The 16,724-nt window shown below is 37.9% G+C and overlaps 3 protein-coding genes across 3 annotated transcripts; all 3 read right to left on the bottom strand.

Annotated features, from left to right (window-relative positions):
- Positions 1-4,751: 4,751 nt before the first annotated feature.
- Positions 4,752-6,539, bottom strand: hoxd11a (homeobox D11a). The gene is made up of 2 exons (XM_076262639.1): positions 5,743-6,539; positions 4,752-4,984 (listed from the first exon to the last, which is right to left on the bottom strand). The coding sequence occupies exons 1-2, from the start codon at positions 6,350-6,352 to the stop codon at positions 4,752-4,754; spliced, it is 843 nt and encodes a 280-aa protein (XP_076118754.1). The 5' UTR covers positions 6,353-6,539.
- A 4,046-nt stretch (positions 6,540-10,585) lies between these two features.
- Positions 10,586-11,585, bottom strand: hoxd12a (homeobox D12a). The gene is made up of 2 exons (XM_076262638.1): positions 11,024-11,585; positions 10,586-10,824 (listed from the first exon to the last, which is right to left on the bottom strand). The coding sequence occupies exons 1-2, from the start codon at positions 11,583-11,585 to the stop codon at positions 10,586-10,588; spliced, it is 801 nt and encodes a 266-aa protein (XP_076118753.1).
- A 3,042-nt stretch (positions 11,586-14,627) lies between these two features.
- On the bottom strand, positions 14,628-15,934 carry hoxd13a (homeobox D13a). The gene is made up of 2 exons (XM_076262814.1): positions 15,340-15,934; positions 14,628-14,890 (listed from the first exon to the last, which is right to left on the bottom strand). The coding sequence occupies exons 1-2, from the start codon at positions 15,932-15,934 to the stop codon at positions 14,628-14,630; spliced, it is 858 nt and encodes a 285-aa protein (XP_076118929.1).
- Positions 15,935-16,724: the final 790 nt, after the last annotated feature.

The following is a 16,724-nucleotide window of genomic DNA, read 5'->3' as shown; positions in this document are numbered from 1 at the left end:
TTTGCACAAAATTAACACTCTACAATAGAGAGCAACTGCGTTTTTACCTTCATCTTTGAATTATAGATAGGCCTAGTTTAATTTAATAAATATTTTAAAGATATTGAAAGCCATTTGTCTAGTCACTGTATTTATCGACAGCCGGGCGTAGCCTATTAATAAGATTCAGAAAATAAATACTTTAAGAAGAATTGAGTAGGCCTATGTAACACTCACAAAATAAAACAAACAAACAAAAAAACAATGTTGATGTGTACTATTGACTCGACAGCTTCTAGTGCAGGTAAGTTTCAGCTCCTCTTGAACATTTAGCTTGTCTGTTGAAATTGACCGACATAACACATTTTCAATTAGGCCCATTTAGAGGGCTACCAAGAGAAGTTAAATAAAAACGAGGAAATTGTTTGACATGCAGTATATAAACATTGAAACACTGCTTTTTACCAGGCCCATTGCATGCAGGTCAGGTGACTGTAACAGATCAACAAACATTATACTGCATTGCCTGCAGGATTGCAGCATAGGAACATTGAATGTGAATTTAAAATGTACACTGTCTATGCAGACGACAAGAGAATACACATGAGCAGAAAGTATACAGGGTCATACAACATGTGTGATATGTTGTGGGTATGGTCCAAAGCATGTTCAAGTTTAAATGCACTTTTTTTATTATTTTGATTGACTTTGCATAGCCATTATGCATCTTAGGTGACCAGCATATTGTTTGCACTATAATAACAGAAATGCATGTTTTTTAAAAACAGTTTTCTGCTGTAAAAGAAAACTGTTGCTGGTTTGTGGAAAAACAGTGAAGTCTACTTTTGAAAATACTCTTAATGTTCTAAATAAAAGCATCTGAACTATTACACGGCTGTTTTATCTTGCTTTTTTCCCATCAATGCCTCTTAATACCAAATGGACATTTCAACTTCTGGCTCCTAGTCAACCCCTTACCTCTGTGTGCACGAATATTCTGGTTTAAATAGATACTATTGCAATTAAAGATTTTTTTTACAGTCTCTCTCTCACTCTGTCTACGATTCTCTTCGTGTGTGTGTGTGTGTGTGTGTGTGTGTGTGCGTGTGCGTGTGCGTGTGGCGCGCGCGCGTTTTCTCTGAATGTTACATCGCTAATCGCAAACATAATTACTTATCAACATATTTCATAGTTATACGATGTGCAGATCTATTCTCTCTCACTTTCTCTTGTAATATATGGCGTGGTTGTAGTAACACGTGTTTATTATGTTATGCGCTACTCCCACAAAAGCTCACAAACTAGGCTTACCCAAGAGGAAAAAGATACTAATGCCATGCAAAGACACATGATACGACTATACTGTATACCAGTGTTGCCCAAATTATATTTAGCATGGCCTACATTCACTAATAGTAGCTATTATTGCAATAAACATGACATAAATAGCACCAAATACTGCAATAGCCTTTTCGGCTATTTGGAGAGGTCCTGTTCTAAAACATTATTCTTATAAAAAGCACCCCATGATTCATATTTGCCTATCTGTATTTATTTGCTTATTCCTCTCAATTGTTTACAATTGTTTGTCATATTGAACGTTTAAAAAATCCACAGAGCATCTTAAACTAAATACTGTTATATATTTGAGTATACCGCCCTTATAATTATAGACGAACGACAGTTAGGAAAAAGGATAAATTATTTTTATAGGTTGTATCAGAACGATTTGTAGCTTGTTGCAAACTTCGATTTTGAAAATGCTGCTTGCGCTCCTTTATCTTAGAGGATACAAAACAAGTACCCTTTCAAAAAAAGGCTAAAGCCTATATTATGTATAAATGTAAATTTTACTGTAACATAGATGCAGGCTAAAGATGAATTGTATTGTATCCTGATCTGATCTGAGAGAAATAGGCCATTTAAATGTACCTCTATCACATAGGTGCACCGTCTACAACACCATGGGCCCACATAATTTACAATCCAAACCTACAACACAGTTTCGCAAGATGATACTGCTTTCAAGAAAACGTCATATATGTCAAGAACAAATTAAACACATTTAAAATGGGATTATCAAAATAAGCAAACATAGTCTAATAATGCCACAGACGCAATAATATCCTGCTTGCATTTTATTTTGAATAATGAAGACAGAGAAACACAAACACTAGAAAAGGAATCCACTGCAACGTTTGTAAACAGTTCAGTGGGAGTTTTCGTATAATTATTTTTCTTCCCTTTTTGAAACCAACAACAGCGTTAAGTGCAGTGTGACAACAACCGAGATTCATATTCAGCCTAAAAACTTGCTGTGCGCCTGCCCTCATGTGGATAAAGTATGTAACAGCAGATTAACACAATAGGCCAAGCTTAAGTTCAATGCATGTTTTTTAAATAGCAAATAACCCGCTGCAACTTGTTGAGGCCAAGGACGTACCGTTTTAAAATCAACATTATCAACATTATGTGTTAAACACGACTGTCTTTGCACCTTAAGAGAGGTTTGATATTTAAATAGCCAAAACGGAGAAAGGAGACAGTTGTGCATGGATAACAATGGGCATGCTTATTCAAATAAAAAATACAAAAACATTTTCAGATAAGGATAAAACAGGTATTACCCCTGACTGGTTATAAAACAATGCTGAAATAGAAATGTTGAAAATTGTGGAAAGGCGGTCCGACCAATATAGCTTACCCGCATAATTTCATAGCTATACAAGTATCTTGAAAATTAAATATCACATCTAGGCTATTTGGAAATTGTTTCATTTTACAGCTATTATAATCACAAACGCATGCATGCATTTATTAAGATGCGCTAAGATTGTGCAATTCCGTTCATGACCGGTAATTAAGACGTAGGGTTAACCTAGTTTGGTAATTCATCACGACTAAGTAATGACTGACAAATGCTTCGAGCAAAGTGTATACAAGAACATAAAAATGTTTGAGTTTATAGTTTCTAACTATTAAAATGAGGCCTATGCTGTTTTTCCTCAACCTAATTGTGAACATTGGATTTCAGATGGACAAAAACACCATGATTGCATGTTGCCACAATGCTATATCGAAATAATTCCTTTCTGCCAAAATGTCGTCTAATTTGCTATCAATAGGCCTATTTCAACAGTATTTACTTCTCTTACTTTCTTGATTATCACGATATTCCTCTGATTTTTTCAAAACCAAACTGCGTAAAATGGCTACTTATTCGTCCTTATACACTTTAGGACAGTCTTCCGAATACCATGTACACTCAAATGCCATTATTCCAATAAGAATGGGTCATTGCAGGTCTTGAAGCTTAACGCGGAGTTGTTTCTATGAAAAAAGAACACGCAGTTTTAAGGCAAGGAGTAATGGCAGCCATGTTGAGATCCTGCTGCAGTGCAGATAATCAGAGGGCGTCTTTCCCAAAGCAGCGGCTATACTTATTCAAAAAGGTTAAGGGTGACGACCTTGACATTAAGGAAGTTCAAATGCAATATTTTGATTTTACATTAATGTATACATATACATTAGAATTGCCAATGGGTAATAATAATGATATAATTTCTAAAAATAGACTCAATTATCCATGTCCAAATTTGGGCCTGTAATTTAGATAAAGAGGAGTCCACACTGAACTTCCAGCTCAATGGCGCAGGAATCGCTCTCCCTCGGTAAAAAAAAGTTGATTTGAATATAAGTTTTTCGTTATTTTTCCTCTGAGATTTTGCAGTGTGTGTGTGTGTGTTTCATAAAATTAACTAGCTACATCGCTTTGTGGCGTTTCTGGACAGAGTCGCATTTGAAGTCACCAGAGGGTCCAATAGCCCCCAATTTAGACATTTACAGCTGGGGTTTTATTAGTCTGTCTAGACGGTTCAAGGTTTAGTAAACACCCTTAGTGTAAAACAACATAAAAGGAATAAAGGAACTATAGTACTCGTGTAGTTATTATTGGCCAGCCTACAGCTGATGAAGAGCTTCATGGTTTGGCGTATAGCCCTCCGAAATGCATACCTTTTAGCTACGGCCTAGCATCAGCCAGCGGTTATTTTTGCTAAGCAGGTCTATAAATGTTCGTTCTGACTCATTTCCATTGGTCATCACACACTGACCAAAGTCTATAAGAGCTCTGAAAGGTATTTTGTGTCCATCTAAATATAAATAAAGGATAACCGTCTTGATGGAAAACCATGAGTTGGAGGGGTACACGGACGCACAGAACGAACTAATTGTTTGCAGTGTTTTTGGTTTATTAATACATTAATACATCACATGCGTCTAACTAATGCATACATAATTCCACTATTATGAAATTACGTGTTGATTACTGTAATCAAAGTATCTGTTGCGTACTGCAATACTCATGAGGTTGGTATCACAATGAAACAGCCATTTAAAATGAAATAAATAAATACGATTGATACAAGAGGGTTACATTTCAGTGGCATTCACCATTAAATGAGAAAGTACGAAAAAAGATTGTCGAGATGCCCTGGATGCTTTCACTCAACTGGATAATGCATACGTCGACTTTACAAATGTCTTAAATAATTTCCCTTGTTTGAGGTATTGTATTCACGACTGTGATACCAAAGGCGTTGCATAGTTTCAAGAAACACATCAGTCCGGCCTGTTGACAGCATTGGGTTTAAGGTTGCAAAAGGCTATCTTTCCTTTCAAACGACTGAAGCCTCCCAACAACACCTATATTGGTGGTATTATAATGGAGGTCATGAGCACGAGTCTGCTGTTGCATCTGAAGTAGTTTTAACTCAGAACAAGGGGTTTCCAGTAAAATACTGAAGCCGATCTCGGTTGAGCTTTTTCTCCTTCATTCGTCGATTCTGGAACCAAATCTTCACTTGCCGGTCTGTAAGGTTAAGCATTCTCGACAGTTGCAGGCGTTTCTCCTTGTTGATGTACACATTGAAAAAGAATTCTCGTTCAAGTTCTCGGATCTGGTACTTGGAATAGGGACATCTCTTTTTCCTGGATTTAGATGCACCTGTAAAGAGATGTAACGTTTTTTAATAACACCTTCGTGTCTCAAAAGTCTTTCTGAAAGAAGGACAACAATTTGAGTGTATTTGGGTCGCTGTCTCTAAATATATAGGTTTACTTTAAAAACATGTAGCCTAGGCTATGACAAATATGCCCCCCCACCCCACACACACACACACACAGAGCAACATACACTTAGAATCTAAACTTTAAATACATAAAGTATACAAGGAATACTAGCTCATTAACACACACACAGGAATACGCGCACACACACATATACACACACTCAGTCTCTCTCTCTCACACACACACACACACGCACACGCACACACGCACGCGCACAAGAACAATACTATGATTCAACCAGCGACTGACTTTGCGTTCAATATAAGTGACATTGTTTCGTGAAAAACGCACTTTCTAAAACAGAAACCCTTTCTTGTCCAAAAACATGTCTATGCCAATGATCTACGTGTAGGCTAAATATACATAAAAGCGTATTTTAGGCTATCCCACATCGGAAGAATTTAGTTGAACTCGACTGATTCGATTCATGCCACAAAGCATTTTCTATATATAGTATACATCGCTACCATAGCAGTCACCCACTTAAAGCGCTTTCCCATCGTAAATGTTTTTACAACAGCAAAGTAAATCTTATTGGGTATATAAAAACCTTTGCATGCTTATAAATCGGCACATAAAACCGGTCTGACAAAGTAGTGGACCAGCTCTATGCCCTATAATGCGTGTACCTACTTGAGCCGTTGTTCTTGTCATCCCCACAGTTTGATATTGAAGATTCCTCCTCTGTGTTTTCGGTTAGGTCTTGTTTCGACTGCTCTGAGGTATCTGAAGACTGTTTATTACATGCGGCATCTCCGGGGACACTGGACTCTGTCTTTTGTTTAGAGTGTTCAGGGCTGGGCTTCTCAGAGTTAACAGACTCAAAAAACTGGTCAAATCCTTGAGGAAGTACACCGTTCCTGCCGACATTCGTGAAGAAACTGCAGGACGAGTTGGTGCCGCTGTGGTGGCTGTACAACGAATCGTTTTTAAATAGCATTTCCGCTCTGTTTGATGACTGGATTAGATCTCGGTGCATTATCTCGTCCGACGAGTAGTAGGAAGCATAATTGTTCCTGTAATGCCATTTGCTCGGGTGATCCAGTCCATAGTCCCTGAAAGACACTTCCCGAACAGGTTGGACTTGAGCTATGTTGGAAGAATAAGGAAAATTAACTTGACACGACGTAGTCTGCGGTAAAAACGACGAGACCGACGAAAAATCGGGCGCTGATACATAATACGTGCAACTCGGCAAATACATATTTGACGCGCAGCTGCTGCGATCATCGTACTCCGTCATATCTCCCTTTTGCGGTAGAGAAAAGGAATAGGCAGCTTGAGTGAGTTAAACTTTGTCCATCTATTGCACCATAGGCGTGTGGACAGGATCCGTGAGGGAGAAAAAATCGGAAACGTAGGCTGACGTGCAATTCATCTTGATCGATTCTTGAGGTAATTGTGTCATGTGATCCGGTAAAGAAATTACCATATATCAATATCAGTCATTAAGAACTGTCTTAAGCAACTCATAGGTGAACGCACACAGCAGGTCATTGGTTACCGGCATTTTGCTGAAACCCCCCTGTTAATCTTTGGCTTCTCCCGTATGAATAATAGGGGGTTGGTAAACAATCACTGCATATCCCATCCAAGGCATATGTCTACCTATACACATTGCAGATTGAAGTAACAGTTGTGTAACAGTGTCGATGTGTTTCATGCAGTACATTTGTCTGAATATTTCGTATTTAAAACAAGCATGTCACTTAATTTTAAACAAACATTTTTTTCTGCCAGAAATGTCTTTGACTACAGAGAAGCATTGTAGATCATACCCTAGACTAAGCCAGTGCATTGTTTTCACCATTATTATTCGCAATTTTAAGTTGCATACTAATATATTGTATTCAATTGCACAAGAAAAGCTGAAGTCAACTTTCGAAAACGCCAAGGCATTTCAAGAACTATATTCCTGACATATAGGCCCGGTTTTTCAAGTATATTTTAATGTTTCTTTGGTATCAGGGCGACATAACGCATGAAAGAAAGAGCCGAGAAAAGGATCAACAAAATTGAGGAAGAATAAAGTAGCCAAGAGGAATAAAGTAGCCAAGAGGAAGTCAAAACCTCTCTCAAGAATTTAAAGACTTTTTGGATTGGATAGAACATCAGGGGAAAGTCATTTTTGAAATGTGGAACTTTCTGTGCATATTAGGGTTTTAGCTGAGGAATTCTACACATACACACACATACACACACACCATGCAAAGAATTGAGCAAAATAATAGATTTACTACTTTACCCATGTGCTACTTTAGTGCACGTTTGTTTTGTCCAAATCCAAAGATTAATATTCAAACTTTATCCCAGGAATAACAGGTCAATTAAAATGTTGAAGGCCGGCATTGATGGAGACATTTAGATATTCACACTGCCAAGTCCAAAACAACTCTTCTGGCTTTGAACGTCTGCCGTCTGAGACGATGTGCACCCAGACATCACCAATACCCGTCAGCAGTCAAATCATTTTATTGCACAGACAAAAGGATGCGTTCTAGTTTAAGTGTATCCAAGACACTTTACCATGAAACGCGCACAGAGCCACATTGTTGCCATTGCATTATCCAGCGGAATCTTACGATATTCTGTTCTGATGATAAATAATATATGTATACATGTAAATTGCATTTGTACACGCATTCAAGGCTAAAACGCCATGTGCGTAATACGTGTTTATCAATAAATGTAAGGTATTAACTGCTAAATTGATTTTGTTTAGCCTACATTTGGGAACGATGTAGACATTTGAATCCACATTTGCACCTGTAAGTATTTCTTTCATTTTCTGTCTTTACATAATGCGTCTGGCGCTTTTTAACAGCAGACTAAAATATTGTAGGAATTTATTCACTGGCATGTTGTTTGAAAACTCATACAAGGAACGCAAAGTTTAAATTCAGTTAGTGTTATTTCAGTGGCAGATAATGTAATTTAATGTGATAATTCCACTTCACACATGGTTTTAAAATATTGTTGCAATTAGTTGCCTAGCCTACGTATAGCCGCATTGTAACACTGTTTCTTTTGTCAGTGGAAACAGTGAGGCCTTCTCTAATTGTCTGCGGTTTAACCATGTAAGGTGGAACACACTATAGGTTGCCATAAAGCTACCCATCTCATACATTTCAAAGTTTTAGATATTTAACTGAATTCAAGTTAAAGTGTATGCGCTTAATCTAAATGCAAAATTATACACTAACTTGACCTTAACTTTGTTTTGGCGCCCCCAGTATCTGGAGCGCATGAACAGGCAGTGTCTGGCGGCGTTTTCTTAAAGGAGCTTGAAAGATGGAAAAACAACCTCAACCCCATTTGGCGATCCACAGGCTTTTCGACTGGTCAGATCTGAAGAGGGGCGTCTCGGGAACATTGTTAGAATTATTCCATGGATGCACCGTTTTTAGAGTTGCAAATAGTTTCCAATGGTAATGTTAACTTGATTAATATCTTAGTTATCCCAAAAGCAAGGAAGTAGGTCATCATAGTTTCTTTTAAATTGTTGTGTAATTTCCAAATAAAGCAGCATACGTGTAGGCAAATAGCTGTTACAAATGCAAAATATGTTGTATCTATCCATGTCAACGAAATGGGCACATGGCTTGGCCTATAATAATACATCTGTTTCATGGAAAACAAATTTGAATATGACAACAAATGTAGCGTACTGTTGCTTGAAACACATGGAGTGAATGCATACGTTTTTGGCCAAACGTTTTACTCGCTGTCCTCATTTGCTTAATTTGAAGACATTTAGGCCTACTCGTGGTCGAAATATGTTGGCTTTTTTGCCCATTACAATAAAGGCTATTAAATGCATCCTTTCTCGTCTTCCCCCTTCTTGGAATGCTTGGATTGCTTTTTTCTGATGTTGGAATTATTCTTTACTCTTTTTTTTCTAAGAACAACACACTAGATGTAGCCTACGTTGTCCACGGAGCTACCGGTTTTAAAACGTTTATGGCTAATGTTTATGTTGCATGGACAAACGTAGAGGGCAAACCATACAAAACAATTATTAGCTTTCACGCCAAGGCTATTTTACATTACAATGTTTAGGCTATAAGACTGTTTACAAGCAGGTAAAGCTCTTTACTATTGACTATAGTAATATCTGTGCCTCGCACCATTGTTTAATACAGTGATGGGAGAAGGCACTTTATATTTTGGCTACCATAACATGTCACCAAAATGTTTTCTTGGTTTGCTTTTTAATTGCACGTGGACCCATTCCTTGATGTGATAAAATAGTGTTACATGAGTAATTAATATGTAAAATGTGGAGAGGTGGTACAGCCATGCAAATACATCGAACGTATCTTGGGTATCTTGTCGTGAATCCGATATGGCCTATGAAGGTTCGAAAAACGCAAACAATTCACATTCAAAAGAAGCCTGTGTCGGGAAGTTATTTAAATTAAATCAGACAGGCAGTTTCTTATTTGCAAAAATCTGAAATCTGCATTCCGTTCTCAGTCTGACAAATGTTTGATTTCACTTGACCAACGAACTTGAGCTTGGACGCGCGTTACGCACAACAGCTCCAGTTGGACTTGATTAAACAAAGACAAAAACAACAACAAACGCACAACAAATCAACTACACACATGCAGCATAGCATGATCACTTAATAGGCTACTAAAGGCAATGATTTAATACAGAATTAAAATCTTCAATTACATGTATACACCAGATAATGGACAATTAAGCTACTTTCCACGATTTAGACTAAAGACCCCAGGCTAAAATCCATATATTCAGTGTTTGTATCTTTCTTCAGGTGGTTACATTTCATTTTCACCAGCAGGTCGTTTGTAAACATAAATTAACACATTTAATCAAAATAGCCAAACTATTGTAATTAAATAGCATGCTGTGCCAAAACATGTTACGTTTTTGAATGGAAGATAAAGGAACATTTATTAAGCTGTAGCGCACATTATGTTTTGCAGACTGTCCTAAATGTCATATTGCTACATGTATGTGTAGTGGTTTGAATTATGTCTTCAAAAAGGTTTTAAATGACCAAAACTGTTACAAAGTTACATAAGATTGGACTGTTTTGAGTTTTAATAACTAGTCTTCATTTCACCTCCCGTAACTACAAACGTCATACTCTCTTCCCAAACTCTGAATGCTCGTAGAATATACCCTGGTGTTGAAAAAGAAATCCGGACATTTTACACAAAGCCGCCGTAAATTTAGCCAATAACTTGATTAATAACTTGATGAGAGCATACTGGATTGCACACTGAAACTGCCATTAGTACTCCCTGGCATCACAGATTAGATGTTTCTTTACGTTTGCAAACAGAGTTTGAGAAACAGCAATCCTGGAAAATAAATACAACATTGTCAATATCATACATGAATTAAATAATCTCAGAATGTTGGTTTCTTCCATGCATGGTTGATGTCTGATCCGCTTGCCCGTGACCTTTGCGTCAGTCGGAAGTCTACCTACAGGCCGCTGCCGTCAGTATATTGCAAAGGCATGATCACGCATCAAAAGTCTCTTCTTTTTCATTCTACGATTTTGGAACCAGATTTTAACTTGTTGGTCACTCAAATCCAACCTATCCGAGAGTTCCTTTCGTTTCTGTCGGTTTATGAATTCATGTAACAAAAATTCACTCTCAAGTTCAGCCAGCTGCGGTTTTGTATAGGGTTTCCTTTTTTTCCTCTGTCTCACTTGTGATGGACACCAAGGCACACCTGGAAAATTAATAGGCAACTATTAGTAACTAGTGGCTGCATATTTATTTTTTTGTTGACAAATCTTACAAAGACTTCAGCTAAGGTTCACGTTTGTGTACAAACATATTATTAAACTATGTTTTATCATTGCGTGTGAGCATCACTTATATTCCTTTATAAATCTGGGAGTGGAGAAGTAAATGAAACAATTGCATACCATCAGAGAATGATGCTCTAGGTGCTGTGTTACTTGAGGATGGTTGCATTTGGACAAGTGAGTTGACCGATTGCTTCACACCATCGCTAGCTACTTGCATACTTGTCAGTTCGGTGTGTGCAGCAGAGTTCTGTGACCGTCTGTCCAAGTTAGATAACTCGTACTTGCTAGAACTAACAGAGTGTGCAATTCCATGTTCGCCCACGAACGATGCCTCGTCTCTATGTGGTTCCCCGCTTTTTGGATGTGCATTCTGAAAATTATACCCAATAATGTCCTCTGATGATCCTTTATTGTAGTTTGGGTTTGCATTTTGAGGCACTGAGTCTGTCAGAAACGGCTGAGAATAGCCAGTGAAGGCGCGGCTCTGTGGTGGGGCCGTGCACGAACTTGGGGAAGTCCACGGGAACGAGCACACCTCTCTTCTGCTGTAGGAAATCTGAGGAAGTCCGGAAAGATGGGCTCCATTGCTCCGTAAATTTGGGAAATATAATGATTCCGAAGAAGGACAATTTAGCAGAGGACCAACATAGCCAGAACTGAGAAGATTGCGTTCGCACATCTCCGAAGAGTTCGTTAAAAAGCTTCTTGCAAGACCTTATAGTTACACTTTGAGAATAAAAGCAGGGTAATTGTTGATTTGGCCACACAACATCACGTGATATGCTAAGTATGTTGTCCAGCTCCGCCCATTGCATTGACACAAAGTAGTGACCAACTGATTCAAAGTCTAAGATAGGCCCACCATACTTTACAAATACAATTTTTAAATATTCTCTATATTAAATTTAGTTTAAAAGTTGAGTTGAATTCAGGAAAAAAATATATGATGTTTTACACTGTGTGCCATTGATATGAAGTAAACATTTTGGCCTCTAGAAAAAGAGCAGGCAAATAGTAGGCCTAATTTAGAAAAAAAAATGAAAACGTAAGATCCCTTTTTAAAATATAAACTCGATATAGGCTATCCTAATAGCTGGAAGTTTTACATTTTAAGAGGGACAAAATCATATGACCCACACACGTCCGGTTATTTCGCTGTTACCATTGTTATATTGTCTAGTCTCTCCACAGACACACTGAATAGAAAGCCAAAGAAAAAAAATAAAGTAGGCTAAAGAACAAGATAGATATCAGGTAGCCTACAGTTAAAGTAACCTAATTATGTCATTCCGCATAAATTTCCATGGGCATTCAAACTCATAGCACATATGCGGCTCAAGCATAGGCTAACGTAGATTTTTTTTAATTTTATTTAACTGCAAGTTTTTTATGCTCAAATTTGCAGATAAAAGACTGTTTACCACACTGAAGCAAACTTTCAGAGGCCCACACACATAGCCAATTTGAACTGCACACGTATGAAATTTCAAGAGGTAGGCTAAGCTAAATAATAAAGTAGGAATCGAGAGTAGTAGGCTATTAATTTCGGTTCCATTTTGAAATGACACATTCAATTGAAGTTTATGTTCTTCCCAGTCTTGTTAGAGTAAAACAAAATAGATTTCCGCAGGCCTAATATTCTTATGATGCCTTACAACTGATAGTTGGGCGCCGTTTAAGGCTAAACCTACCAAAGGCAACGTTTATAAATGACAAAACATTACACAAATGTGCTGATTTTGGCCTATTCTGTAAAAAACTGGAAAGGAAACGGATCTCCATTAACCCAATGAACAAATTAAACGATTCCACATATAATTTAAAAGTAGCCTAATTTTGTTGGTTGACCACACAGATCTAAGAACATTTAAATGTACACATTTTTGAAGACAATTAGTGACGACACATCTTCTGTTAAACCATTGAGAGTCTTTATGTGGTATTTTGCAAATGCTATCAGGCAAAAAACTATTTTAACCATATCCAATATTTTAACCTGTCTTTGCACATGCCATATCAACCTATAGGTAGGCCGTATTGATCTCTTACCTTCTGTATGCTTTTCCAAAGTCCCTTAGTAAAGATAACAAGAGTTCCCTCTGCAAGCGTTGCTAAAATGACAACTGTTAACCGGCGTCTCCGGAAAAAGACGACAGAGCGACAGATCGCTCTGTGCGTTTTTTATGAGTCTAGTAAATTCAGGAAAACCACCAAGGTGAGATTCTTTTGTCTGACTCATGGTATGCACAAACAAAAGGCTTAAATTGCCCTCTCTATAGGCTATGGCTGTCTAGAAATATACAGTGTGTTAAACTGACATACGGGTTAGTTCAAGGTCAAAGTCTGGAAAAGTCTGCAAAACCGTGGATTTAATTCCGTGTGTAAACAGAATAAAACCATGTCAAATGTCTGCATTAGTGGCATGAATAAATAGGCTAGCTAATGCATAAAGGCAATCTGTAGGAAAACATTTTAAACACTACCGTCTTGGACTTTGAAGGCTCAATTTGTACAAGGGCTATTCTACACTCTTGATAGGTTTTAGAAATGGCATGGCCATGTGTAGAATATACCCTTCAAAGATAGGATAATTAGTTCATTTAAACGGAACATTTCCCGATTGCAATGTTACTTATTTGAGTATTTGTTGAGAATAGGGAATGCTTCTCCATCAGTCCGAGTCAATGTAATTGTCAATTTGATCCAGCAGGTGGCGAAAGAGGCCCATAAATGGAGAGCGTCTGATTATTCATGAGCGGCATTCCAGTCAAGTTCGGAGACCATGGAAATATGTCAAGGTCAATGGTAAGGAGTAAATTCGGCAACTCTTTACAGTTATTGCATTTGCATGCATAATCTTCATTTACAATTTGGGGAAATCTTATTTGTTGGTGGCCCGAAATCCACCCCTTGCCTTAACTGGACACGTTTGTAGTCTAGACTTAAAGCTCTCTGGTTAACCACTAGACTAAATTAAAATTACGTGATTTGCTTATATAACTATAGGACAACATAGCCTTTTATTTATATAAAATGGCAAAGGCCTATCATTATTAAAGTAAAAGTGGGGCATTAAAGGGGATTTATTTGAGAGAATCCTTCAAAAAATAAATTGAGATGTCTTGCCAAAATGGCTACTGGGATGATAATTTCACTCCTTACTGTTTAAAGTTTAAATTTACACAATAAAAAAGCGTATATGCCTAGGACTATTTACTATATACTTTACTATTTACTATTTGATTCAACTCGCTGTATGCTTAAGCCAGCACCCACATAGTCATGTTGAAATTAAAATAATAAATAAAAAAATAAATAAAAAAATAGTAATTGTGTCAAACTAATTTTCTCTTTAATTCACACGTGGAGATAATCTGTATTTGGCGAAATCTCAATGTTTACATTTTTGAAACAACAGGAATAGAGTGGGGTAGGTAGCCTAACAGAACAAAACAAACCAGATATTGTTGACAATAGGCCTACAATTGAAATAGCCTAATGTGGTTTTATATGCATGTTACAGAAAGAATGACAGTTGTAACTATTTCTTCACAAATAAACAGGCAAGAAAAGCTCAAAAACCTGTACACTTATACAAATAAGGAATTAGACCAGTGTGATATAGTGCGTCTGAAATTGTGGTTCACTGCAACACGCGCGTATATTCTTTTAGTTCACTCCCTGAGATCACCCTGCATTTACCATGGAGGACTTGAGGATTTCATGAAAAAGGCGCAAAGTCTTTTGCCGTTTTTGACACGATTTTCTTGTCTTTGACGCGTCGATTCTGAAACCATATGGTCACTTGTCTTTCAGTTAAATTGGTACAGGAGGCTATTCGTCGTCTTTTCTCTTTAGTGATAAATTTGTTGATTGTGTACTCTCGTTCCAGTTCTCTGAGCTGGAGCTTGGAGTATGGCACCCTTTTCTTCCTCCCACGCCGGTAAAAGGTGCTGACGTCTGGCCGGTTTAGTGCTGTATCCTCTATAAGGAAAATAACAGGGAAAGTGTGATGTGAGAGTTTAGTACTTTGCTTAAGGGCAAAGCTGCTTTGTTTCTACGACTCTGTAGGCTACACCGTAGACAGACAAATAAACATTAATACTAACTAAATATGTGAGTTAATGTGCTTAATCGAGGAACAACTGACAGTCAAGGACTATAGCACGCAGGGTAATTTACAAATACAACGCGTTTAAACATAAGCCTATACAATATAATATTGGTCAAATAGTAAGCTCGAGAATGTTTGTATGATAGTGAGAGACTTTGGGCATACTTTGGACATATAGGCCTATGTCCTGTTATATTCTGCCCAACATCTTAGCCTAGCCACTTGAGCCATTTATCTGCATGGAATCTAGTTCAAAAGATGTTCTTACATTTGGTAAATGTTACTTTTTGTTAGTGGACAGAAAAAACGTTGTTCATACCTGCAAGAGAAGATTTCCAAATGTGCGTGCTTTGGTTCTGCTCTTTTGCACAGTAAAGTTGGCTACCCCAACTACTTGACCAGTTCCAAGGCTGATAGTTTTCCATTGGAAGGGCAGTCCCATGTCGCGGATCACCAGCGCTACTTCGAGGCACAACAGGTACATCAATGTATCCTGGAATCCGTGGATAGTGAGTTTGAAAGCCCTGATAAACCCCAAAATCTTTCGCCCTCCCTGGAAGTTCACTGCAGTGCACGTTAGTGGTGAAGCCTGTCATGTCCACCGATTTGTCTGAATGACCACCGAGAGATGCGGTTTGTTTCAACACGCTGTGCTGGAAACAGGAATTGTGCGGTATTTTGCAACTATAACAACTGTTGCCGAATTGACAGCCGAAGGCGACAGACGTATTTGAGGCGGCTGTGGTAGGCAAAGACCCGTATGTCTTGAAAGAGTCATGAGTGAATGAGTTTGTTCTGTCCCCGACCGAATAGACCGTCGCTCCTGTTGCAGCTCTGCTGGTGTGTGCCCCGAATGCAGATGGATAAAAACTTCTGTTGTGCATCGGCGGTATATCCCCTCCCAAACCCTCCATTTCTTACGGAATACTCCACGCTTCTTACCGTAAAACCTCTCATCTGCCCTATGTTGATATTATAGTCCGATCTGGTCTTAAACGCGTACTTCACGGGTCATATGGCCAAGCCTTAGCAGATGACAGATAACCTTTTATATTTTCTCCAAACTAATTACACAACTGCTACAACAAGACAAACGGTTGGCCAGTTGTGCTCACGTGACATGCAAATAATACAGACGCATGAACTACACTATGCTTCGGCTTGTAGCAATTTGTGTTGAAGAAAAGTTATTTTTGTTAAAACTAATGAATTATTCTTTAATTATAACCTTCGACCCAACCTGAACAGATTCCTATATTTGGAACGCTTCCTCGAACTTTTTTACCTGAATTCTAGTCAATGTGATCTAAATCAATGCCACCAATAAGCCATGTTGATTTTAAGCTCATTAAAAAAAATTACAGTACCAGCTGCCAACCTGTAAGATTGCCAACCTGACCATGTACTAAAGGCCTTTTCAAACATTTTATTTAATGAGATCATACAATGCTAACTAAATGTATATTTAAACTACCACCATTTTATTCACCGGTGCTTTTCACTCAGTTCTGAGAGTTCATTCTGTAGGCTGAAAAGGCATTTAGATCCATGACTGAACTTTCGTGGTCTGACGCCAGATGAGGCTATTCAAGAAGACATTTAAAAAAAAACACTAAATAAGGAATTTATTATTTTTGTGGTTTATTAAGTGGTCAGCTGTTTTCTACTTGATCGTAGCTGTTTGTTCAAATATGTCAAGGCTAT

This window comes from Alosa pseudoharengus, unplaced genomic scaffold (genome assembly GCF_046254945.1).
Source record: "Alosa pseudoharengus isolate Yale_2024_CS ecotype anadromous, Long Island Sound unplaced genomic scaffold, YU_APseudo_1.1 YU_APseudo_1.1_scf_3, whole genome shotgun sequence".
NCBI lineage: Eukaryota > Metazoa > Chordata > Actinopteri > Clupeiformes > Clupeidae > Alosa > Alosa pseudoharengus.
The sequence above is the reverse complement of the archived record's forward strand: the minus strand, read 5'-3'. Positions and strand labels throughout refer to the sequence as shown.